A 27171-nucleotide genomic window follows, 5' to 3' on the forward strand; every position below is an offset into this window, starting at 1 on the left:
AGGATGAAGCGTATATGAAGCAGATGGAACAGCATGGGCAAAGATGTTGCAGCAAAAAAAAAAAAAAAATGCATGGCACGTTTAGGTAATAATGAGTGGTTTTGTGTAGCTACGGAGGTAAGCCTGTCAAACTGTCTAATGTCAAATACTTTGATAGACTAGTTTGAGTTAAAAAAAAACCTTGAGTGATTTTTGAGCAGTATAATTTGACAAAATGAATGTATTTTGCATTATACTCTATAGGCCAAGGCAATGAAAGTAGGAGACAAAATACTGCATGGAATAAAACTGTCATACTCACCATGACTCAACTGTTAACTTACAAAAATACACTTACATCAAGAAATGCAAGAAAATTGCTTACTTCATGTGCTTATGGGTGGATTGAACCTAATTTTGTAGCATTAAAACCAATTTCCCACTGAGAAAACATGTCACAGAGGATGACATGAACCTTTCTAATTATTAACAATATTTGATATTTCAATGTCACCTTTCATCCCGAGATCGGTCCTGTACACACGGGAACAGATAAGCTCCAAGGAAACAGAGATAATACTAATACAGTAATTCACACTGCATTTCTATTGTCTATATTCCAAGGGCTTTCCAGCCGTGTATTTCTCTTACTTTTACTTTTAGAAGGTGGTGGATACAGTTGTAAAGAAGAGGTTTTTTTGTTTGTTTGTTTTGTTTTCTTTTATTAGCTCCTACTACAAGAAGTCTTAGCATGGAGTAAGGGCCACAGCTTTCCATACACAGCTATCCTTGGGAGATCATTCCCCTTTCCTTAGCTTCTTTGCTTGCTGATTTCTTTCTGAGACACAGCAGTGAGCTGTGTTTTCATGGATTCTCCTACTTTCTCAAAAGATTAACATCATCATCATCATCACAGCAACCTTAACTACTATTGCTGCTCCTTATAAAACACTCACTTTATGCCTGCCCTGTTCCAGTATTCGAGGAACTTTAGAAATACACCACATTAACTAATTTCACACCAACATTATAGAGTAGTGCTGTTCAACAGAACTTTCTGTGATGATGGAAATGTTCTGTATCTGTGCTGTCCAATATGGTATCCACTAGCCACAGGGGGCTATTGAGCACTTGAAATGTAGCTAGTGCTACTGAAGAGCTGCATTTTTCTTTTATTTAATTTTCATTGAAATAGCCTCATGGCTAGTGACTACTACTACTGTATTGGACAACACAGTATATACTTTGTGGTTTACTAAAAAAAAAAGTCTGTTTTCATCATCAGTAAGAACTTAATGAAGACTAGTGTGAGTAAAGAGTTCAGAAATATCTTGAAGCTACAAATATTTTAAAAGAAGTCCCATATTTTACATTTGGAGAACTTTTATTCCACCCTTTCTGCTCGCTATTAAAATTTTATTTAAAAGATGCCTGTGGAATGGTAGGAAAACATAGAATCATTTCTAAACAAAGAACCCTTAAAAAAGATGCAGATGATGTCCTTAAATGAAATCTCATTGTCATCCAACCATCCCACATGGTCAGCAATGATAGGCTATAGGCCATCCACTGAAAATTGGGATTCCAATTACTGATTTTTCCAAAGGGAGACATCCACCTCTGCTTATAAAAAGGAATGATGAAAGAGGATTTTATGTTTTGGGTGTCCATGGAGAAACAGACTTCAGATAAACTCTTAATTCACATTTCCGCACTTCTCTCACTAAAACCACCTCCCCAGGATTTCTCTAGTTTGTGTGTGAAAATATGGGAATAAACTTCTTTGACGTGAAGAAGCTGATTGGAAGACAATCACATTTCCGTTAGTCCACTCTGTAACTTAGACTGTCACCACTGCCAGAGAAAGAGAACTTAAGTAGCCCTTGGTTTGAACCATCTGCCGCGAAAATGTGACATATGTTTGCTTTGTTTACTCAACAACCAAGTGTAAACTGATACACTGAACAAGGAATCCGTGTGTGGTGTGACTACGTGTGTGTGTGTGTTCGCGCGCGTGAGGAAGGGGGTGCTTGATGAGCTTCAGTCTCCTCATACCTGCCCCCGAGGAACACGTGCACAGGAGCGCAGATCCGTGGGATGTCCCCGGGGTTTGGGGCGCCAGTAGACGTGCAGACACACTCCAAACAAAGCGCCGCACGCAAGAGAGTGGCCGCCGCAGCAGCAAGGGGCGCGCCTGGCTGATGTCTAGTTGAATGGAGAGCTACCCAGCCCTCCCCTTTCCTCCTCCTTTTCTCCCCGCTCTTACACCCCGGTTTCAAACTTCCACCAAAGCCCTTGCCCTTTTCAATTACCCCCAGCCCCACCCCTCGATCTTTTCTCGCCTCGGCAGCCCATTGTCTAGTACGATGGGTTTGCATATTTGACAGCTGGGCTCACCCACACTTGATTCAAGCTCTGTTTCCCTAAGAGATGAACTTAGACATCAGCAAAGATCCCCAATACAAGTCCTGAGCGGCTGGATGAGCTTGCCACTGCGGGCTTTTTCCCAGACCCCTCTCTGGACACAGTGTAGACTTCGGTGTCCCGGGCGCCCCCCGGCGTGTGAGGAGGGGAGCGTGTGTTCAGGGCGCGGTAGGGGGGTCGGTAGCCCGGCTGAGAACGAGTGGTCCCAAGGATTGGGGTGAAGGGCTGTGCGTGTGTTGAACCTTTACATTTATTATTATTTTAAAATTTACTTTTGAAACAGCCAAGATGGAGGTCAGTTTATAAATTTCCCAAAGCCAGGTCTGACGCGGTTTAAATGCAGTGGGTCAGGGGTTCCGCTTTTGTCTCCTTGTACAAGCGCGAGGAGAGAGGTAAAGGCTTCGTGTCCATGTGTGAGTGTGAGCGCGTTGGCGTGGAGGATTGGGTGGGCGCATCCCGCGATCGCAGCTCCGAGGGCCTGGGTCTGAGTGTGTTTTTAACTCGCCAAGTCTTGAGTCACAGCCGCGAGTGACGTGGGGAAAAACTTTATGTTCGGAAGAAGGGTCTGGTTTGATTGCGCTAGGACGAAGAAAGAAAGAGCCCTTGTGCATTGTGCCCTCGTGTGTGTGTGAGAGACAGAGAGAGAGAGACAGACACACACACAGAGAGAGAGAGACAGAGAGACTAGCGGCGCTCGTGGCCGGCTGCAGAGCGCTGTGTGTCCTGTGCGCACTGGCGGGATCCGGCCCCGGGTCCCACCGCCCGCGAGCGTGTGTTTCTGCGGCGTCCCTGCCGGCGAGTATCAGAGGGGGCTGGCGGTGTGCTGCGGGGTGGCAGGGGCAGGGGCAGGCGGAGGGACCTCTGGCAAAGAACTCTGGCCTCGGAACCCGCTGCCCGCCGCGCATCTCCCAATAAACACTAACATCCCTAAAGGGCATCCGAGCCGGGGCCCTGCTGGGAAATCATCCTGGCCCAACTCGGTCTTCTGAGCTCTCAGAGATTACTGCATCTTTCTTCGTAGCGCAGAGACGTGAGCCTGGAAAGGGAAGGAGAGGGCGAGAACAACCCACCCCCCCCAAATAAATAAATAAATAAATAAATAAATAAATAAATAAATAAATAAATAAATAAATAAATAAACTGGCTTCTCGCCGCAGCTGGAAACGGTCGATTGAGCCCAGGTTGGTGGCATTTGGAGAGAGTTTTCTCATTCTGTCGGCTTGGGAACCCGTCGCCCCTCCCCCACTCCCCTCTACCCCTCTTGTAGGTGCCCCTCAACTTTGGGGCCCAGGGGCGTGCGCCGCGCGGGGCTGCACCTGCCCTGGCGCTCCGGGGCTGCGGGCCCGTGCGCTCGGCCTGGGTGGCAGCGTTGATGCGCCGGACGCCAGGGCGCTGGGCTAGTGTGTGCGCGGCGCGGACACCAGGGAGCAAGCAGAGGACCGAGCGGCGGGTAGGGGCGCAGGAGCCGGGTTTCGGCCCCAACCGGGACGTCGGTTCCCCCTCTCCAGGCTGCTTCGGAACGGAGGCGAGCCCGGGGAGGAGGGGATACAGCGACGGGGGGCAGCGATTGGTGGTTTGGGTGGGGAGGGCTGGCTGAGCGAGCGAGCTGGCGCGACGAGGGGGGTGGCGAACTTCCCGGGAGAAGGGGCTTTTTCCGCGAGAAAAAGCTGCCGCCGCCGACTGCTTCGACTCCAGGCAGCGGCCGGCTCCGCTCGCCCCGCTCGGAAAGTAACGTTATTTATTTATTTGCTTGCGTTCAGCCTCTTGGGTTGGACCCAATAGACACCCCCTTGGACTTCGGGAGCCTCCGACCTCTCCAGCCTCCACCCTGCCCGTGCAGGCGGCTCCCCGGAATACACGCACATGCACCCCCGGCACCCCCTCCCCGCGCCCCGACCCGGGCAGGGGGTGGGCCCTCACCCGGGCGCTAAAAAGTCCCCCTAGGCGGGAGCAGGGGAGGGCAGAAGGGCGGGGGAGGCTCCAGCACTCTCCGCTCTCGTTTCAAAGCGCGCTCTCCCTTCCAGGTTGGGTCGGACCTGAACCCCTAAAACCGGAACCGCCTCCCGCCCTCTCGCCAACAGCCCGCCCGGAGCTGAGTCGCCGGCGGCGGTGGCGGCGGACGGACCGGGGAGTTTCCTCTCGCATTGGATGGAGCTGAACTTTGCGCGGCCAGAGCAGCGCGGCCGTCCGGGGATCGCTGCATGCTGAGCTCCCTCGGCGAGACCCAGCGGCAGCTCTGGATTTTCGGGGGGGCGGGGACCAGCTGCGCGCCGGCACCATGTTCTTGGCGACCCTGTACTTCGTACTGCCGCTTCTGGGTAAGTCGAGGCCGCCGCTAGCTTTCTTATCCGCTGAGTCTTCTTGGAGAGTACTAGAAGCAGCCCCCCAGCCCCCCCCCCAAAAAAATTGCGGCGCGGGCGCGGTGGGTGTGGGACGGCGAAGTTTCGTTTTGGGGAAGGGGATCCTGAATCCTCAGCACCCCGGGCTTGGGGGTGGGGCAGGGGCCCCGCGGCACTTGCCCGCAGCTTTTCTTCCTTGGTTTTTGTTTCCTACATTTTTAATGACCTAGCCTGGCGGGAAATTAAAGCGTCCGAGCCCTCCAGCCCCAAGCCCAACGCCCCTTGCAAGTGCCGGGGAGCTTGCGGAGGCGCGGGGGGGCAGGTGGGGTGTGGGCGAGCACCGGGCCAGGAGAGCAAACTTGGAAGGGAAAACTTTTCCCGGAATAGCATCTCGGTGCTCCCCGCCGGGCGGGCCGGATATCAGGGCTCGCCCTCTCCGCGTGCAACTCCCAGCCCGCCGCCGTTCTCCCCTGCCGACAGCCCCCGGGCTTGAGTCGGGCCGGGCCGAGAGAGTGGCTGGAGCCGGGGACGGCGGGAGGGCGGCCCTGGAGGCCGAGCAGCCGCTGAGGCTGGTCGGTCCCGGGGCGGCAGGGCCTGCACGCGCGGTGGGCAGCGTTGGCTCGCGGGCAAACCGCGAAAAGCCCGCAAAGCCTCGGGGCGCCCCGGGGGTTGGGTGGGGGGAGACAAGCGACAGGAGGTGCCCGGTTGGGAAGATGGACTCCCAGGCGTAGGGGGGCGGACGCGCTCCGGGAGCTGGGAGCCGGGAGCCGCAGAAGGCTGCTCCTGCGCGCGTCCTCCGCCACGGCTGGCGCACCGCGCTCCAGCCCAGCCGCACTCACGCTCCCTCCCCTCCCCCCGCAGACGTGCTCCTGTCGGCCGAGGTCAGCGGCGAGGACCGCCTGGACTGCGTGAAAGCCAGCGATCAGTGCTTGAAGGAGCAGAGCTGCAGCACCAAGTACCGCACGCTCAGGCAGTGCGTGGCGGGCAAGGAGACCAACTTCAGCTTGACCTCGGGCCTGGAGGCCAAGGACGAGTGCCGCAGCGCCATGGAGGCCCTCAAGCAGAAGTCGCTTTACAACTGCCGCTGCAAGCGGGGTATGAAGAAGGAGAAGAACTGTCTGCGCATCTACTGGAGCATGTACCAGAGCCTGCAGGGTACGCGACCGTCTTCTTCCCCCCTCCCCCAGCCCCTGAAGGCAGGCGGGTCCCTAGGCCCGGGGTCCGGCTGACCTCATCCTCCACTCACTTCTCCCCAGCTGCAGAATGAGAACCTTTCATTGGCCCCCAGGGACGTGGGCAGCTGGTGTTTGCTGCCGGCCTGGTTGTTGGAAAACCGGTGAGGGGGTGAAGGGACATCCCAGGGACCCCGCTGACCTCTTTGAAACTTGGTCAGAACATCAGAGTAGGAATCCGTTGAAGGCCACGCCAAGGAACCTGCAACTTCTCTCCAACGAGGAGAGCTGGCTTCACAGAATAATCCAAAGGCTTGCACTGCATCTTGCCTGGAGTTTCCCCCTCTCTTCTTTCCTTCTATCTATACTGACATAAGATAAAGAATTGAGAATGAAAGGTCCAGTGGAATCTATTCTATCTTTACCCCCCTCAAACCTGATCAAAGGCAGATGTGGGGAAAAAAAATTTTGTCATCTTAGATTAGCTGAGTCTTAAACCAGCTGGTGTAGTTCAGCCTTGGTTAATGCAGAAGTGGCTCAGAGAGGGATAGGTCTCCTTGTCACAGCCATCCATTACAATGGCAATTTTTTGGTCCCTGTGTGCCAGAGGTGGCTCATGTTTATAACTCTAACACAAACATTCAGTGCATTCATTCTCCACTGAGTCTCACGCTGAAAATTTGTAATATACAGATTTGACCTCTCAGCTGCCACTTCCTCCAGAACCTATTAATGAAAACCTGTTTCAGAGACTTGAGTGTTTAATAGCCAGGGTACCTGCTTTCTGACTGCATGCCGCTTTTTGGCAGTAAGAAAAAGGGCCAGCTTTTGGGCCAGCTTTCTTCTATTGGTTCCTGGAGGCAAGCTGGGCTTGTGATGTCACTGGTTCCTTCCTCTCTGATTTCATTCCTTTGCAAAGAGTGGGAGAGTTTTCTGGCAAGATCAGGCTGGGTTGCTCTCCAATGTTTTCATGGCACTATGGGGAGAGCAAGGACAACAGAGGCAGAGGGAATGAAAAGAAATAACCAGAGCCAAATAGATGCATTTGAAATCTTTGAAAGTTGCAGCATCTTTTTGTTACACAATCATAACATAATTAGAATTCAGATTCAGTAACAAAAACTGACTGAAATATGTCTATTTTCCAGATCTGAGCCCAATCTTTCTGTTGTTTTTAGGAAATGATCTGCTTGAAGATTCCCCATATGAACCAGTTAACAGCAGATTGTCTGATATATTCCGGGTAGTCCCATTCATACCAGGTAAGCAGATTTATACTTCCACTCTGATGCCTTCGCCTGCTTGAAATCCATTGGCTTACGTTCTCTTTGGCTCTCAAGTAGTGTATAAGTAGATAGTTGAATGGCACAGTGTTTCTGGGAAATGAGAAATAGGATGATGATAATGAAGAGGCAGAATGCCTAGAGATGATTGTATGACTTGAAAGTAATTCTAAATGAAGTAATGTTGTGTGGTGGTTTGAGAGAGGTTGGAAGGAGGTGACTTTGTTGAATTTTTTTTTCCGCATTAAAATATGATTGGCCAACTCTTGCAAAGGGAGTGCCACTTCTGTCTGTAGGTGGCAATCGTATTCCCTTCTTGCTGCATACTGTACACAGTGCCTCCCTGGAAATGGCATATGTTTAAATGATGCCACTTTACGAGACGCCTGAAGATAATCTTAGATTGTTGAAGAATTTTGGATGGACTCACTTGTCTGCCTTTGATTTAAAAGATTAAGCTCAACCATTTGTTAACATTTTTTTTTTGTGTCTAATTTTTCCTGAGCAAGTGTGTGCATATACAGGAGAATGTATTACTGCCCTTTCAAAAGTGGTCTCAATTCCCATAGTCTGTTTTGTCTGTCTTTGCAAATCTACATATGGTTTGGAAGTGACCTTAGTTTTTGAATTAAGTTTTTCGTAACATCTGCATTCAGACAGCCCCATAAATAATGAGTAAGGCAGTGATTTCCCTTAATGACATACAGATTCCAGACTGATGTTGTCTTTTTTTGTTTACAGTTAAGACTTTTTCTCAAGTTTATATAGCCATCACAAATTGTATGTTTCTTGGTGGTTAAACATGGTGGTTCACGTTGAATTTGTTTCTATGAGTTGGTGGTTTGGTACTGGTGAGAGTATTCTGGTGTTCTAAATGTTTTATGTTTTCCTGCAGAAAGACATAGAACCAAGGAAGTGTGTAAATACTGAAATTATGTGTGGGTGTATTATACACACATTCATTCATTCATTCATTCATGGACATCCATTCTACATACATTCTCGCCTTTGGGATTTTGGCAGTGAGCCAGACAGATGTCATATCTGCCCTCGTGAATCTTAGAGGCAGCCAGCAATTGACATTTATTAAGCTCTTATTATATGCCAGCTACTGTTTAAGATCTCTTCATCGTTAACTTATGTAGTCATCATCAAGTGCATCTTAGATATTGTTATTTCCATTTTACAGATGAGATGATTGAGGCAGGGTGAACTTAGGAAACCCGCCCAAGATCACAGAGCTCCTAATTGGTAGAACGAGAATTTAAACCTATATTTGTTTGCAAGATTTTGTAACATCTGCCCCTTGCTACTCAGAATGTGGTCCTCAGACCAGCAGCACGGACATCACCTGGGAGTTTGTTAGCAGTGTGGAATCTCAGGCTCCATCCCAGAGCTACTGAATGAGAATTTGCATTTTAAGAAGATCCCTGGGCTGGGTGCTTCATAGGCACATGAAGCTTGAGAAGCACTCCTCTGTATTATGCTTTTGGTTCAGAGGAAAAGTGTGTGTGTGTGTGGTCTGTTTCAGGATAAAATATAAGGGGACAAGTTTAGTATCAGAGGCGTTCATATATTATCCTGAATAATGCTGATAACTTCCACCGCAAATCGCTATTAATGCTCTCTGTCCCTTTGGCCCAGCCAGTACAGTGGCTGAAGGCAGTGAAGCGGGGATGCACAGACAAGAGTATATGACCATCTGAGCTCTCATGGGAGCAGGTCAGTAGGAACTAGGATGGGGTGCCAGAAGCCAACCTGGCCTTCCTAGCACCGTGAGGGGCAGTGCCTCTTGCTGGCTGCCTGCTCCACGGAAGCATTGCTTCTCAGTCTCTGTACTGATGCCTGGAAAGATACGAACCTCCCCAGGGACCGTGAGAGTGAGGAAGTAGGTAAGGAGGAAGGTTCATTTGGGTTTTAATTTCAAAACTGTTATGAGCTATAGGGCTGCAATAGACTCATTTCCCCCTCCCTGGGTCTCTCTTTTCTTGGTATAATGAGGCCATTGGAGTAAAAATCTCCAGTCCTAACAGCCCATGATTCTGAGGGAAGATTGAGGACACCTTCGGAATCCCTCCTCTGTGCTCCTACGTTTGCTCTTTTTAATCCTTACTTTCATTCTCCACTTAACGTGACTTGGTCATTCTCGGATACCACTGGCTTGTCTGGATTTCTTTGATGAGTGTCAGAAATTCTTCCGCACGGACCAAGTCCCCCTCATTCGTTTTTTTGGATCCCTCTCTCAAACTGGTGTCTTTTCATAGCAAATATGATCCTCAGTTTGTGAGACCCAGCCTACCGAGGTCCCAGAAGCCATAAGGAATGACTCAGAGCCAGGAAGGTCTTGTCTAGGGCTACATTTTATATCTCAAGGGCGTTGGATTTAGGTTCCAGCTGTAATGAGCTTTGACCTCTGACAGTGACTGTGTTCCTTAAGTGGGTATAGGAAAGCCAAATGGAGCCTTGAGAGGTTTTAAGTCATTGAGTAATGCGTATTATCCAGTTTGGCATTTGTAGGATGGAGAGGGACAGAGGATCAGGATGGTGAGTGTTGCTGTTGATGAGAATCTCTCTGTCTTGAGAGTCTCTCTGAGGAAACCAGGACAACAGGGCCTTTGCCTTGTACAGATAGGGTAATAATCAGAGTTTCCATATTTGGATTTCTCTGCCCAAGGGGAAGAGGATGTTTATCCACATACACTAAGTGTGAGCTGAATCCTCTCACCGAACAAGACATGTTTGACGTTCTTGAGTTTCCATTTTCTTTGGACTCTTCAAACCCACAGCCATCTTTGCCATTGTTTACTTGATCACCAGTTAAAAGGCCATATTGAGGTATAATCCATGGCGGGAACAAGGAAGGGAACAAAAATAAGGTAGAATCTAAAAACTGTCATCTGAGGCCTGAGCTCCAGAAGGGAAATAAAGCAGCCTAGTCTGGTGAGAATTGCAGTGGGAGGTTGGAGGGATTATTCTCCTGGAAACGCAACAGCGGAAGCGGAAACATTGGCCTCTAAGGCACTTTGAAGGGCTCTAGGAAGTGCCTTTTCTGTGAGTGGATGCTGGTGTGGTTTTTAGGGGTCTCACCAGGCAGTGAGCTAGAGGACACAAAGGAAAAAGTGAGCCAGTGCAAGAGGACGTCGGAGGAGAGGAGAGAACAGAGAAAGTGTCTTGGGAGCCAAGAGGGCAGAGCTCTGTGGGCGCGCAGAGGCTCAGAGGATGGAGCTATCAGGTGGTGTTTCACATCTGTGTCTCTCAGCCACAACTCTGCTCTTGAACCTCCATTCTGCCTCACCTTTTCTTCTTCACAAACGTTCAAGAAGCAGCAAGAAATAGTGATTTGAAAGGAAGATGAGAGCCTGTTTGCAATGTTTTTGGACTCTCTGGAGGGGGAGAACAAATTTGGAAAGTGCAATGGGTGCAGAGAAAAGCCTGAAGATGGAGGATCAGAGGGAGGATGTAAGGCCCTCTATGGCACTGAGAGATTAAAAAAAGGGCTCCAATGTTTAAAAGTATTGATTGGGAGGTTAGATTTTGTAGAGAAGAATCAAGAAATGCCAGACCTTCCTCAAATGTAATCAAAGTTGATGGTATTGTAAACAAGAGTCAAGTGGAGAGATCATGGGGAAAGAGTGATGCTGGGATTTTTTTTTTCTTTTTAACATCTTTATTGGTCCTGATGCTGGGATTAGAACATCCTAAATCTGATTTGGTGAACGACAAAGTTCTAGGTCTCTGGCTTTGCCACCATTTCCCTACCAAGTCCCAGGAGTGGCTTAGACCTTCCCAGGAAGCCTTAGGATCTTGAGATTGGAACCCAAGTAATTGGAAATGGCTTGCCCAGAATCAGATGCCCCTAAACTCTCTTTTGAGTCTGTCCCCTTTTTGAATGATGCTATCAATTATGAGCCATGTTTAGCATTTCTGTTTTAATGTACCGTCATATATGTGTAACTATTAAACAAAAACTTTCTTAAAATTTTTATATGTTGAAGAAGAGCCTTATAAGATCATCTGCTGTCTTGTCAAATCATGATAAGAGAGAAGGGCTTGTAAATACCAGCTGCTAGGGGTGTATGGTGGTCCTCTCCTTTCCACCCAGCTCTCTAATCATGTTGTCACTATATTTGAGAACTCCTATAAGTTCTTTTTATCTATCCTGGCATATGGTAAATTCCTTTGTAGGCTAGCTTGGCCCTGCCCTCCCTCTCTAAGCCACATCACCTCTCCAGTCAAGCTCACTGAGCAATCCATTCCCAGATATTTCATGTGCGTTCACTTTCCCATGCCTTGACACTTGGCTTTGCCTTTGTTTGGGAGGTTTCTATTAGTTCTTCAAGACCAAGATCAGGTTTCATCTCTGAGGACCATGCTGGAATTCCCCCAGACAGGCACTTCCACTCAGGACTCTCTCATGCTGCAATTCACTCTTGCCTTTATGATAGCTGTTAATCACAGACTATCGAGAGGACTTATTTATGTGTCTGTCTTTCCCACTGGAAAGTCGGGGATTTGCTTGTAATGGCGGGTGTTCGCTCAGCACGGAGCATCTTTCCTCACTCTGAGCAGGCGTCTCATTAGCCATGAGTGGTTGAATATCAGAGAAAGGACTTAGAGATCGTTTAATCCTCTGCTTTTACAGAATTGAAGTTCAAAGAGGGGAAGCAATTTGGCCAGGGCCACACTGCTTGAGGGTCACCTCCAGAACCTTTACTTGGCACTGCCTTTGGGGAGATCAGTGTCGGCCTCTTTCTCTTCTGCATACTCTCTGGACAAACCTCATCCATCTCTGGGACCTCAGCTACCATGTACAACAATGTCTCAGAGCCTCCCCTCCTACTCCATCCTCTCCTGAGCTCTAAACCAGCATTTCCAGCTGAATCCTGGATGATTCCATCTGGATGTATCTCAGTTACTTCAAACTCAGCACATCCAAAAAGGATCTCATCATCCCTCCCCTTTTCTCCTTACATCCTTCTCTTCCTGAGTCTCCTGTCTTATATAATGGCATTATCTGCCTAACTCATAAGCTTTGGAATCATCTCCAGCATCTCCTCTACCCTCCTCACTCCTTCCACTGGACCCATCACTAAGTCCTGCTGAAATTGCCTGCTGTCTTTTGGATTGCTCTTCTCTCTCCATTCCCTTAATCTACCCACCTTATCTTTTACTTGAACTTTGCAATGGCCTTCTTAGTGGCCCCACCCTTGTGTCTAGTCTCTCCCAGTCCAACCTGGCCACCCATTGCCAGCTATTACCTTAACACCTTGGTGACTTCCAGGAATGATCTGGTTTCAGTCTCCCTTCATAGATTCTTCTATTAATCGACCTTCTATCTCACCCCAGCGACCCCATGTCTAAACAACCCAGGTTGACCGGCTGCTGTCCCACCAGTACTCTGGGCAGCTTCATGCCTCTTCATCTTTGTACATGATGATGAAAGAACATGTGCTCTGGAATTCCACTCACCTGGATGCATCCCCAGCTCTGCCGCTTACTTTGTCTTGGGCAGGTCGTTTGATCTCATTGTACCTCAGACTTCTTGGATGTAAGATGAGATGATGATAATGCCTCCCTTACAGGTTCTTGGGAATTAATAAGGCTATATGTAAAATGCCTTGCTTAGTGCCTGAACTATAATTGGTCCTCAATAAATCTCAGTCATTTTTAATGCTGTACCAAGGCCGTGTTAGCTGTTGGCTCACTCCTGACTCCAAGAGTGGGACTCTTTTTCCGCAGACCGTATTCCCGGATCAGGGAACAAGGATCCTATGTCTTGAAAAGGATAGCAACCCCAAGCCTTCAGGAAGTCTGCTCATAAACGAGCTTGGACAAGAAATAAGAAATCTGTCCAATATATAAAGGGCCCTGGAGGAAGCCCTATCTCTTAGTAACCCAGTTTGAGTCTTAAATCCCCTTTGGGGAGGGTCTTCCTTTTTCCTGCTCTGAATCCCCCTGTTCCTCTGGGACCCTATCCTTCCTTAAGCTCTTTGGTCGGAGGCGAGTTTGCTGCAGCTGGCTGTCACCCGTGGTGGGAGCTCTTCCTGTGCTTAAGGATTCTTGTGATCAGCCTACCCTTCTCAGCTTGACTGATTCCCATTCTTCTAACCTCTCCCCATAAATCTTCTTTGCAACGCCCCTCATAACAGGAAGAATTACTGCTCCCTGAGAAGGGCATGCCTTAAAGCTGGGAGAGGCTTCCGTCTCCACAGGCTCTGCTAAGTACACTTACATTTCACTTTCACACACCACTAGTTTTGGCTTTTATCCTCTCGCTCTCCAGCCCTTCAGCGACCCATTTTTATTGTACAACAATAAGAAATTACAAACAGATAGAAAAGGAAAGCAAATTTAAACCACTTATAGTCTCTGCTCTCAAAGATAACCACTGTAAACATCTGATACAAGCCTTTTCAGGTTTTTTTCCTATATATATATATATATATATATATATGAATATATATATGTGTGTGTATATACACATATATATTTATCTTTTTTTTTCCTTTTTTACAAAAATGGAGTCGTAGTCTACACATGCTTTCTTTTTTTTAAAAATAAATTTATTTGTTTGTTTATTTATTTATTTATTTATTTTTGGCTGCATTGGGTCTTCGTTGCTGTGCGCGGGCTTTCTCTAGTTGCGGCGAGCGGGGGCTACTCTTCGTTGCGGTGCACGGGCTTCTCATTGCGGTGACCTCTCCTACACATGCTTTCTTATTACCTGCCGTATGACCTGAGGAATCTGTGTCTTCTTGTGTCACTGGCCACTTCCTAAAGGCAAATTTTATTATTTAGATTAACTGTCAACCTCAAGTTGACAGTTTCATGAGTAAAGTTTCATGAGTAAAGCGTCAGGTCATTCCACTGTCTAGATACTTCTGGCAAAGGCTGGAATGTTCCAGTGCAGGCTGTGAACTTAGAGACAGTGAAATGTTTTGCATAGAGTTACTATAGGTCCCGTTACCAGAAGAGGGGAGATAAAACATCAGTGGGTGACAAAACATCAGTGGGTGACAAGTAATTGCATGAACTGAAGATTGTTACAAGGTGCAAAATTATTTATAGTTAATATGTCTGTCCTCATTCCTTTTCCTTAGTCCTCTGACGTATTTCTTTCTGCCATCTCTTAATTTTTCTGGTGTCAAAGCTTATTCTTTCCAAAGGATGTCCATTTTTGTTCTTTGGGATACAGTGGTGAATTCTCAAGAGAAGTTACCGGGATTGTTTGGGCCAAAGAACACTGGTCCAGGAGTCAGGAGACTGTGTTCTGCTTCCAGCTTTACCTGTAACTAGCTGGTGACCTTGGGCAAGTGTCTACCCTTCCTTAGAGACATCTCCTCCTTTTGTAAAATGAGGGCAGTGGATGAGGATGACCTGTAACATATTTTCCTTCTTTCTCTAAGGGCCTGCACATTGAATCTTGTATTATTCTGCGACTTACAGCTTTTCTTTCTAGCCTTTTCTGCATGCTAGAGAAACTCATCATCTTGCCATATATATTTTTCATATTAATAACATTTATAAAGTATGATTTATTCAATATGTACCTTACTTTGAACCAGAATGTATTTAAAGCATCTCATTTGAATACATGGAAGAAGATAAAATAAGAAATAAGAGGAGAAAATAAGGAAAAGGGGAAAATGATAGTAGGAGAGAGAAAAGGAAGCCAGGAGTGAGTTCAGAAGACAAAATGCATGTCATAAGATTATATTTAAACAAATTAAATTATCAGAAGTACTGTGTGAAAACAAAGGGGTGAATAAAATCCCTGGATTGTAGGTGCCGTAGGACTTTCGGAGGTCATTCTAGTCCAATCGCCTTATTTTACTGATAAGAAAACTGAGAGTTCCATAAATTGCTAGGACAGTAAAACATAAATTGTCTAGGACAGTGATGACAAGTAAAATTAGGTATGTGTTTGTTTTTAAATGGATATTTGAAACTCTCCATCTCCTGGCATTTCCCTACCTCCTTTAAAATTGTCCTTCACCTGCCCCTAGGCCCCTTTTAGGATACCAGACTTTGTTCACACAGTTAGGGTGAGAAGCACAGCCTTCGACTTTAGTTAAGCGGTTGGCTGTCCATTGTTTCGGAATTGTTTCAGAACAAGGGTTATTTAATAGGTCTCTGTTTGGTAACAGGAGCCAGTGGCCAGAATGTTGATTTTCATATCTTTTGGCCCCCTTCAGAATTGTCTGCAAGGAAAACTGAGAAATTATTTGTCGCTTTACACCCTCTCAGCCTTGAGATTTAAAAAAAAAATTAATCTTTTGTCTGGAATTTTTTGTTAAAGAAGCTAACCGCTTCCCGTAATTTAGAGACTCAACTAGCTGGGTCAGTGATGAGAACGAATGGGTAATTTGCATAAGGGGCTAATTTATTATGTCCCCTGGGCATTTCTTTCATCTCTCTTCCCATTCTAATTAATGTTCTAAGAGGGTCTATCACCATATCAGAAATTAGGGGTGAAAGCAGCCACTGTTAACCTTTATTCTTATGATTTTTTATCTTCTTTGATCTTTTAACCATTTTCTTTTCATATCCAGGGATTTGCACAGATCGGGCTGGGGAAAGCATGGAGAGGAGATTTTAGGGGTATGCTCTTTTCTGATCTTTCTTCAAATAGTAGGCTGTTGTAAAAATAAAAATGACTCAGGATAGCTCTCTAACCACAGAGGGATTTGTAAAACACACAGAAGGGTACGGTCATGGTACAGAATTGTTTCTAAATTTGAGCCCTCTAGAACATCTATATAAACATGTATATACACATGCACAGATAGAGATATATGTATATATCTGCCTGTTCATGTGTGTGTATAGTTATAGTGTGTGTGAGTGTGGATGTCTGTATTATTAAACATTTTGCCTCAGAAAGATCTTCCTTGACATGTATTTCAGTTGGTTCTGGCTGTGACAAAGGCAACTATGGGTGAGAGAGTGTGACACAGCTGAGGAAAGGCAAGAGAACAAGCAATTTCTTCGAAAATCAATTGCAATTTACTCCTACTAAATTGGCCCTCGGTCCGCCCCGTCCAAGCATTAGCATATGACAGACTTTTAATCATTTGGTCAAATGGCCTATTTTTGGTCAAACCACAGTTGCCTCTGGGACTCTGCCCGTAGTCCTAGAGCTGTGTTATCTCCAGACCTGCAGTCTCTTTAAAGAGGAGCTAAGTGTGGGGAGAGGAGTTCCCTGGGGAGCCCCTGAGTGCCCTGCACGGGCTGGGCTGCCTGTTCAAGGCCATTATCTCCTTTTGGTCCCCAACCATGCTAAAAGGTAGGTATAATGATCTCTGATTTTTGAGAGGGAAACCTGAGATCAGAGAGGTTGATTAATTTTCTCAGTGCCACACAGCCAGTAAGTGGAAGAGTTAAGTTTCGCATCTTATTTCTGCATCTCCAAAGCCTGTGCTCTTTCTACTGTTATGTGATGAAATTTTAAGTACCGACCTGATCCTTTATTAAGGAGGAACTGTCTAGATCCTACTCTCCCTCCTTAATTCCCAGTTTCCCTTCCTCTGTCTTCCACCTTAAAACACTATTTGACAAAAAACCTTTAAAGTTGAAATATAAACAAGTATCTATTATTTTAATATTTAGCCTTGCATTCCAATCGGTTCTTAATTGACAAGCAAAATCCAGAACACGCACGCTATTAAAACCATTCCTGCGGAACTGCAGAAATATTAACCAGAGAAGAAATTTCTGGATTGTATCTTTTTTCATTTCAGTGTGAGATGGAAGGTTTCTAAAGTAGAGCAGAATGCCTACGGCCATTTTTTTTTTGTCATGTTGTCATATAAATAGCATTACACAGTGGTTAAGAAAGGAATACATAGTTTAGTCCCACTTTAAGGTGACCTAATATGTTATTCATTTGTCTTCCGTCATGCTGGTACTACTTTCCTTTACGTCCCTCCTAATGGTCTAAGAAACACCGTGCCAACTGTTATTTCTGTTGCCTTTTGTACATGATTGTTTTGTGTACAGTTAATTATGTATGAAAATAAGTATTGATTGCATTCTTTGTAGGAATAGGCCAGCAGGTTTCTTAAAGCCCATGTTTATGAAATGTTGCATTGATCCCTGTTAGTATGAGTTTCAAATAAACTCTTTATAAGAAGATACCAGGAGACTGGAGAATTCTGGAGAGTCCTTGATGGAACCATTATATTCTTGTATGCTTCGGAATGGCAAGTGGCATTTGAATGGGAGAAGGAGTGAACAGGCTGGAACTCTAAACATACTCCCAATTGAAAATGGTTACCCTTCCCTTGAGACCTTAAGAGAAATAAAAATAGTAATTACAACAGCGGTGAAAGGCAATGAGCTAGGTGTTTTACATGCAGTAACTTGTGTCAACCTTGTTTAGTAGAAGGTGTTCTTAGCCCCACTTGGTAGATAGGAAACTGAGACCCAAGTGAGGAACTGGCCTGAGGGCACACGCCTAAGAATGGGTAGAGCCACATTCTCACCCAGGAAGTCTGGCTCCAGAACCCATGCTGCAGCGTCCATTTGCACACATATAACCAGAGAGATAATCCCTGAAAAGTCAAGAGCACAAACTGCATGAAGAAGTCTTAGACACTTTGTACTGAGTTATATATATATGTGTGTATGTGTATGATATACACATATGTAATATATATTATATATTATATATAAAATAAGCATAATATAATGAAGAGAAGAATTGGTCAGTTTCTGTGATCTCTCTTAATTTTCAGTATTTCGGTGTGATGGAATGGCATTTCTGCCAAATTCATTCATCACATATTTATTGAGAACTTACTATGAGCCTAGTGAGAGGCCTAGGTGATTCAGAGGTAAATAGGACCCTGCCATTGCCTTTTAAGAATTCTCTTTTTTGTTTTAGGGCTAGGTATAAAACAAATAAGTTATGTTGGAAAGTGGTAGGTGAATGAGTTAAACTCCGTACAAGGCTCAGATGTAGCCCTAAGAAGGGAATAACTGACTAGATGGAGTTATGGGTCAGAGAGGGCTTGCTGAAGGGGACTCTGAACTGGGTTTTGAGGAGTAGATAGGAGTTTGATAAGGAGGGGTGGTTGGGGAGGGCATTCTAGGCAGCGGCAACAGCATGGGCAAAGGCACTGAGCGTCCAGGGTGCTGTAATAAGCTGCTTTCTATGGCAGGGGCCCTCGGTATGAGCAGTGGTGGGAGAAGAGCTGGGCAGAGAGGCAGGTTTGCCACGCTCAGGGGCTTGGCCTTTGTCTCAGTGGAACCAGGGAAGGATGATGGCTAATGGAACTCAGCATTGTTGGGATTTTTAGGTCGAATCATATGAAATTGCCATTTTTGTAGGTCAACGTGGTAGAATGGCGCACATTTCATATGGCTCAACTTTATATAGTTTTGTGTCATAAAAGCATACACAGGGGTCTGGATGCTTCCAGACTAGAGAACGACATAGGTCTGCTGTTAGGGTTAGTAACTCCTTATCTCAGAAGGTACCTGTTTGCCTCAGCTCCTGATGGACACAGAGCAAGTGTAGGTCTAGTTCAAGCTTCTCTCTTGCAGACCTTCTCCTTGGGGGGAAAAGATGCACAAGGCACCCAGTGCACACAGCTCCCCATTTAGGTGCCCAAGGTCGGCAGAGGAGCAGCAGTCAGTGAGGCCGCCTGGGCCTCACAGGGTGGTCCTGGGAAGGGACTGAGGCACATGGAGAGCAGGTGACAGCAGAGCAGAGAGGTGCCAGCAGGAGTGAGTGCGGGAAGCAGGGTGGTCTGGAGCCAAGTCATGAAAAGTCTTCATGCTCAGAGGCATTTTGGCTTGTAACAGGAGAAAGGGTGTCATTGAAAATTGTTCAGTGGGGCCCCTTAGACATTGAGTGACCTAGCTGGTGAAAGGAGGCAGCCTGGAGGTCAGTGGGAATGTGGACAGTCTTGGACCCCCCCAGAGGAATGGCTCCCCATCTGCCTTCTGCAAAGCCCCAATCCCAACCCCAGGGCTGCCCTCTAGCCTGGAATCAGGATGGGCTTCTGCTTTCTGATCTGGGGACAGTGGCCAGGCATGGGCGTTTGGATCTCCAGGCCAGAGCTGTCCTCCTGGCTGGGAGAGATGGCCCTGACCTACCTGTCTGTGGTCCACCTGTTGGGAGGACTCGATGTATGGCTTGTTTCTTTTCTATGTACTATTTTATTCTTTTGGCTCCCTAGTCTTGGGTCTCACTTGGCAGTTTTCTGCACCACATTCTCGACTTGCTTCAGAACATTTCACAAGAGACTGTCTGAATAAAAACTCAAAGATTCTAAATGCAGGGAGTTGTCTTAATTGAAAGAGATGCCCACTAACCCCAGGGCAAGCCCGGTGAGAGAAGGATGAGGTGGGAGGGCCTTTGGGCCCACAGCCAGTAATTACCACAGCTCACAGAGCAGTTCCGAAGAAGTAAGCAATCCCTCTCTGTCCTTCTTTGAGCCCAGGGTGTGTTTATGACGTTGTTTTAATGATACTGTTGGGGTGGGAGAGGGGAGAGGTGGTGCTACTGCCGATTTCCTGTAAGAACACACCCAGAGCTGGGCAGCTCTATCCTCAAGAGCCACCAGGCAGACTATCTGTATTCATTCCAGAGATTGGGGTGGGGCTGGGGAGGGACAGGGGATGAGGTCCCAGTGATCCTAGGAAATTATGAAATGTAGAATAGCAGCGGTAAAGAGCAGAGTTTGGGGGTTAAACACACCCAGATTTGAGTTCCACATTCTAGCACTTACTAGCTGTGGGACCCTGGGTTAATAGAGACTCTGCCTGTAAATGGGGATAATAATAGTATCCAATTCATAAGGTTATTGGTGGTAACACTTAGGAAGAGCACTGGAAAGTGCTTGGAAAATGGTAGGGGAATGACTGCCAGTCGCTTCCTTTTATATGCACCTTAACTCCCTTCTCCCTCCTCTCCCAATTAATTAGCATGAAACAGCAATAGTAGATTGAGTGGATGTAGATTTTTTCTGCTTTGAAAGAAAAAAAAGACACCAATAGCCATACCGGAAATGATGATCACCAATTCAGTTCAGTCCAAAACATTAATTATCTTCTCTAAAAATAACAGTAGTCACATTCTCTGAGAACCTACTCTGCGCCTGGCACTGTGCTAGTTGTTGGGGGGATGATGAAACCAGAAAGAGGGTGCAGAGCACAGGGAGTGCCAGGGAGGGAGCGGGAAGAGGAGCAACAAAGGGAACTAGGATGCAGGAAAGAAAAGAAAGCTCTGGAAGGAGGTGGCCGAGACTGGGGTGCAGGGCTTCGGGGAGTGGACTCCAGGTGAGCCAAGGCACGTCGGCAGGAAAGGAGAGGAAACCCAGCACAGAAAATGAACATTAGATACGCTAGCCCTGTGTTGAGCAGCTGCTAGCATGGTGAAAACCTAGTGTGTCTTTTTCCTGATTATTCTCAAGAATGTTTAAAAAAACGTAATGTTTGCAAACAAAGTAGAAACAGTCGAAGCATTGTTTTCTATTACCAGTATAAGGTTCACTGGCTATGGGTATATTTTCATTCTTGTCTTCCAAATTGTAATTTTAAAAGATGAGGCATTTCATATTCAAGAGTTTCCTTTGTCTGAAATAAATTATTCATTTCTACCCACTTTCAGAAACAATGAACATAATACTTAATGCATCACAATTAAGCGGGTGTAGCTTCATATAAAATTATGTTCTGTGCATTTTGGTGGCAAACAGAGCAGTGTATCCTATATCTCGTCGACATTTGTTCCTCATAAGCAAAACATAAAGAAGGAGAGACTCAGAAATGTGTTTTCTTTCCTCTCACGGTGGAGGAGGGGTAACTTTAGACCCAAGCAGCCTTGTTTTTGACATTCCACAGCTGTTGGGGGCTATGTCACTGGGCAGAGAAAGTGAACTTACTGCTACTATATTGTACATGGGGTCAGGTGAGGGTCAGAATTCTTGAGCACTACCCATTCATCTCAGTCCCCTTTGTCTGGGTTTGAGATCCCTCTAGAATCCTCTTTTAGAAGGGCATTGCCTGGAAATGACTTCCTTTTGGATTTAGTGGCAACTGCTTCTTGAATGCTGGCTGGTTGGTCATGTGTATCTTTTCCGAGGATCCGGCGTTTTGAAATACCTTTTTTTTGTGTGACAAGATTTCTCCTTAGGAAAATAGGCATTGCCAGCAAAGATTGAGATGTCCATGGAAAGCCTCTTCAGGCTTGAAGGTTTAGCTGTGATGGTCCCCAGGAACTCAAGTTCCCAGCTCTGAGGTCAGAGTCAAAGCTGGCTTTGACTGCCAGAGAGCAGTTGTGGAAAAACATTACTTGCGAAATGCCTGCTGGCTGCCCAGCAGTAGGATACCAGGTGCCTTCACAGATTATTTCATTTAATCCTGAGTGTTGGCCCAGAGTGGCATTGGGGCATTATTTACATCTTATATAAGAGGAAACCCAAACTCAGAGAAGTTGAGTGACACGCCTAAGGCCACACAGCTAGTTTTTGGAAGATGTCGAGTTCAAGCCAGGTTTGTCCAGCTCCTAAGGCCTAGGTCCTTGCATGCTCTTCTGCTTGTTGCCTTTTTGATTGCCAGGTCAAGAACAAAAGCAACCAAATGCAAGATGGGTTCTCAGGTACCTCTGGTCTAAGCACGGTTTTGTATTTGAATAGAAACAATGGCACCTTTCGAATTTTAAGGAGGCTTAGGAAGAATACCCTGGACTTGGCCAGAAATTTTCCCAGACGCTTCCGTGCCCTTGACTCTGGTTTAGTTTGTTGAGTACCTGCCTGGGCTGGACTGACTGCGCCTAGTGCACAGGTGCTCACAGGGTCTCTGATTCCACCTGTGTGCCGATGCTGCTCCCCTGGGTTTCCTGCCGAGTCCCTTGCTCTGACCGGTATTTCCCTTGGCGTCTCTGGACTCTCAGTTTGAGGAACGCTCTTTGAGCATATGTCCGTCCAGCTGCCTGCTGGGTAGTGCCCCCAAGTGTTTGAGTTATCCTGGCCGTAACTCAAACATGCTTCATGTTGAACCCACCTTCTCTCTTAAACCTGGGGAACCAGGAAGAGGCCTGTTTAGAACCTTAGGGAGGTATTTTTATAGGCTGGGGGGAGTTGTGCTGAAGCGTTTGGAGTCCGCCCTGGGTTTGCATCCTGACTTCATCGTTTCATGACTTTGGCAAGTTATTTAACTGCTTTAAGTCTCCGTTTCTTGATTTGTCCAGCATGGATGATATCTGCAGCGTCACTGTGAGAATTGGATCTGAGTTATGAGACACTGTGTTTAAGTAAAAATGAAGGAAGTTCTTACTAAAGAAACAAGAACTCACTCATCAGCCTCAAGACATTGCACTGCACCGAGGGCTCAGCGGGCCCTGTGCTCATCCTTCTAGACTTCTCTCAGCCTTGGTGGCTGCTTTCCGCAGACCTCTTAGTGCATTTGTAGTTGCCACCTTGACATGCCTGGTTCGGCCCATAGAACCGAGCTGCCACGCCACGTGGTGTGCGCGAGCCGCACGCCTCTCTTGCTGTCATCTGCGGTCCTGCCTCACAGCTCCTTGATTTCCCCAAACGTGCCGCAGCCTGGCCGAGCCTCTGCAGTAGCACCCTAAGCGTAGGGTCAGTCCTGGACTTGTTCCTCCACGCACTTGCCCTTAATTAAGAGAAAGGGCAGCACACACAGAGAGACCTTCCAGAAAGTGTTCTTACGTAGATCCAGCGGCTGCTGGCGTCCTGGGTGCACCTTGGAGACTGGGGGAAGGAGAGTGCTTGTGGGTCACACGCCGGGTGGGTACGCTGGGTTGAATGCAGAATTTTCCTATCAGGAGCAGAACCAAACAGCTTTTTAGATAAGCACTCTGACGTGAGCCAGAAATGACTGGCACATATTTACCCTAGTTGTAAAACACTCACTAAGTTAAATGTTGTTTAGAAACCCTGAAATAGAAAAATTTACACTCGAGGTTTTATATTTGGTAATTGTAAAAAAAAAAAAAACCTACTGTCGGTTTTCCTTTCCTCTGAGCTGCCTTTTGTAACAGGGAATGACAGCAGAGCAGTGCTCCCCTGGCCTGCCCATTCTGGAACCTTCCCTCTCTCAGTCCGCCTTCACCCCTGTGCCCCTCTCATACACATACCCCTCCCCCAACCCCAGTGACTCTGCTTTTCTGCTTGATGTGGACCTGGCACCATCCCACCTGTCCCTCCTCATGAATCTCCACGTGCCAAGTGCGGGATGCTGGCTTCAGCAGACTTCCCTCCCTACCAGCTTCCAGCTTCTATTGACTGAGGTGTTCAGACTCCTAGAGGACCAGCACTGGGGGCTTGAGAAATTCTTTGCCCGTGTCAGACACCTGAGTTTGAGTCTCTGAATGTCCCATTAAAGTTACTTTCCTTTGCTAGACCCTTCTGTTCCTCTCCGGCAAGCAGAGTGTGGGGGCCAGGCCGGTGGTTCTAACCTCGCATCATTAAGCAGTTTGCGCCATCACGGTCCTGTGGGGGAGGTGTATGATATCCTGACGGCTCTCCTCACAACCACCCCAGATGTGCTGTCTTGGGTGAAAGTTGTTGGGCTACAACGAGCTGGTTTCCTTGGGAGCTTTACGGTTCTGACCTGCCTTGTGGTCTTTGATGCTTTTTCAAGGCTCTTAGGATGACTTCTTCCTTCTGTTTATCAACAAAGTTCTACCAAGTCAACCTTTTGTGGGCTGGACACTGAGAGAGGTCCTGAGGACACGGCATGGGTAAGACAGATGAGGCTCTGAACTCAGGAAGCTGACAGTCTAGTGGAGGAGACATAATGAGTGCAAACAAGGAAGTGGTTTCGATGGCAGTAAGTAATCTGAAGAAGATAAACCAATATGACGGCAAATAGAGGGGAGAGGGACACCCCACTGCACAGGGACGTCAGGAGGGCATCTATGAGGAGGTGACTTTGCCCTAAATGACAAAGAACTGCCCATTCTCAGCACTGGCTGAAGGGCGTTGTTAGCAGAGTGCAGAAGCCCCCAGGTGCCCTCTTCACAAACAGGGAGGCCAGTGTGGTGGGAGACTTGTACTTTTTTGCCAGCGATGATCTACTGCTGCTGCCCTGGGCAGGGGGCCGGCGATGGAGGCAAGGCCACCACTGTGCGTCAGGAGGGAACTATGGCGGGGGGGGTGGTCCTCGTGGGGGCACTAGGAGACTTTGGGGCCATGGTACCTGCTTTTGGTGGGGGGCAGGGGCACGCCTCCATGCACCTTACACAAGAAAGCATCTGTGGCTGCATTTTACCACTCTAGAATTCTGCGATGTGAGCAAAGCAGCTGTTGGGGTCAGACCCAGAGATTTTGTGTTTGAGCATTACTGACTTTGCCCTGTTGCCCTTCTGATGTATGCTTTGAAAATGTAATTCTTCAATGAGAGTTCTCTTTTGGGGATGGGTTCGTGTTTTCTATTGATTGGTTTCTTTCTTAAAAGACAATGCAAAGAAAAATAATTAGAGAACATTGGCGCTGCAAGAGTCTTTTCTGATCCCCAAGTCCAGGCCCTTGGCTGAGGGATGGATGGATGGATGGATGGATGGATGGGTGATGGAACTGGAGACTAGAATGGTTGAGGGGCTTGCTGGTGGGCAAACTGGTCCTGGGGCCAAGTCCCACACTCTTTCCTCTCTTGGCTGACATATGCGGTGTGTCCAAGTAAGTCAGGCCTGAAGGATGGGGAGATTGAAGGCATGATGACTCTGTCCCTGCAGGCATCTGACTATCCTCGGAAGAAGAATTCTTAAGTAATCGGGTCCCTGTCCTCTTTATCTTGTCCCTCATCTTGTCCCGTTCTCCCCCCAGGGAGGGTGATTGATAGATTCTTAAGCCACTCTGCCTTTTTTCTGCTTCTCAAACACATCAAGTTTGTTCTGTCTCAGAGCCTTTGCTCTTGCTTCCCCTGTTGTCTGGAATATTCTTCTGTGTCATCTTCACTTGGCTGACTCCTTGTCATTTTCAATGCGGAGGTCTTCCATAACCACCTAGATGAATCTTTCCCTTCTCCCTCCTTCTTTATGTCATCTCCCTGTTTCATTGTCTGCGTAGGTCTTACCACTGTCCAAAATTATGCTGTTGATTTGCTTGTTTGTCCACTTCTCACTAGAATGTTAAGTTGCATAAAAGCAAGGGACCCCATCTGGCTTGTCCTCTTCTCTCCCCCGTCCTAGGAAGCCACATAGTAGGCACTTGGCAAATATGTGTTGAATGAATAAATGAGTGAATGAATGTGCAGCCAGCCTAAGCCAGGTAGGTGAAAACAAATTATTAAGTACTTATTTGATGCCCAGCACTTAGGTGGAACAGGACGAAGTGTACAGAATGGGGCTGGGAGCTTACAGTTTTGTTAGAGAGGTCCATCTGTTGGGATTCTTTCTCTTATAAATGTTGGAAAACTCACCTCTAACAGGCTTGGATGATAAAGATAAATGGTTAGCTCTAAGAATGTGTAAGATATCCAGAGGTGGGGCAGGTTTATGGCAAACACTGTCACCAAGGACATGGCTTCTTGACCTCTGGCTCTTGGATCTGCCCCTTGCATTGAGGGAGCCCCTCCAGGGACCACAGGGCGACATCTTCCAGCAGCTCCGTGCTCCTCCCTCACGACCACAAAAGGCCCTCAGCATTTCCAGACCTCACAGCCTCGCACATGCCATCCCTGGCTGGGCACGTGGTGGTATAATGGTGAACACAGTCAGATTAGCCCTGTCCTTGTGGAGTTTATAGTCTAGCAGGGGAGAAAGACATAAACATGTACATAGAAAGCTCCAGGTATAAAGAGTGCTCTTAAGGAGAGGCAGGTGGGGCTTTATAAGAGCCTGTAATGAGGGTCAGACTTGTCTGGGTGGGAAGAGCATTCCAGACAGGGCAAGGGAGAGGCCATGTGGTGTGAAGGAGGCCAGTGCGAGCTGACACTGGAGAAGCCATCTCGGGCTGGTTAGACTGGGCAGGGGAGGAGCTGGCCTGGACACTCAGCCTGTGCGCCTAAACGTCAGAATGCACCGTGGCAGGAACTGTGGGCCCTGCACGGTTTTCTCAGCCCATTGTCGTCATTGTCACATTTGAGAAGGACCAACTACAGCCATCTGGGAAAAAGAGGCCCCAGAGCACAAGTGCTGGCTTACTAGGGATTTCACTCACTTGCTTTTCAAAGAGAAAAGTGCCCCCGCTTCTCTCAGATGCCCCTCTACCCTCCCAAGCTCAGTCTCCTCAGCAGTGAACTGGGGTCATACTCCTACCCCCTGGGTACTTTATGGACTCACTGGCCGGCTGGCATGAGATGACCCGTGGCATGATGCTTTCTGAACTGCACAGGTCAAAACCAAGTTGTTTTCGGGTGTTTTGATTTTCCTTCAACTGTGGGGAGAGAGATGGATTCAGGACAGTTTGAAGCGATGAGTTCTAGAACTTTGGGACCAGGAGGAGCCTGAGGGAGCCTTTGGTTGAACTGTGGAAGGTGAGATGTGAACTGGAGGGGCGGCCTGCCTGTCGGGGATTTGAGGTCATCTCAAGGTCGGCCGCCTCCCGTCCCCTGTGGGCACCCCAGCCCCTCCGTGCCCTTCAAGGCTCCGGGCAGGGAGCAGCTGCTCCTTTTGCCACCCGACTGGAGCAAACCCGACATGCTGTAGGTGGAGCTCAGGTCTGGAGATGGTAAGGGACTCGCCCCCAGCCTCGCAACGAGAGCAACGGGAAGCCCAGCGGCCCTCCTGCTCTCCAGCTCTGTGGGGGCTGCTCTGGTTCTCCCCCGCCCCCTCGACGCCCAGCCCGCCCCATTCTAGAAGGAGCGCAGGACCACAGAGCTGTCTCATTCAGCCTATGGAACACATTGGCTCCTCAGTTTGCCTCCTGTCTTTTTAAAAAGGAACTATTAGAGGTAAAGCTGAAGTCTACAAAAACACCACTGAATAATTGATTAAATTTTACAAGTAATTTCTGAGTGCCTTCTCTAGGCCAAGGAGCTGTTCTGTATGTTGAGGAT

At 47.3% G+C, this 27171-nt stretch overlaps 1 protein-coding gene across 3 annotated transcripts in view; it reads left to right on the forward strand.

The window, feature by feature from the left end:
* Positions 1–3801: 3801 nt before the first annotated feature.
* GFRA1 (GDNF family receptor alpha 1) overlaps positions 3802–27171 on the forward strand; it is a 217216-nt gene continuing 193846 nt past the window's right edge. For 2 of the 3 annotated variants that reach the window (XM_061193036.1, XM_061193046.1), the window contains exons 1-4: positions 3802–3853; positions 4485–4721; positions 5604–5897; positions 7093–7176. In XM_061193036.1, the coding sequence (XP_061049019.1) occupies positions 4682–4721; positions 5604–5897; positions 7093–7176 (418 nt within the window). In that variant the 5' untranslated portion in view covers positions 3802–3853; positions 4485–4681. Of the gene's footprint in view, positions 3854–4380; positions 4722–5603; positions 5898–7092; positions 7177–27171 lie in introns of those variants that run through there. The other variant, XM_061193042.1, reaches the window with a different exon arrangement.

This window comes from Eubalaena glacialis, chromosome 1 (genome assembly GCF_028564815.1).
Source record: "Eubalaena glacialis isolate mEubGla1 chromosome 1, mEubGla1.1.hap2.+ XY, whole genome shotgun sequence".
NCBI classification, from domain to species: domain Eukaryota; kingdom Metazoa; phylum Chordata; class Mammalia; order Artiodactyla; family Balaenidae; genus Eubalaena; species Eubalaena glacialis.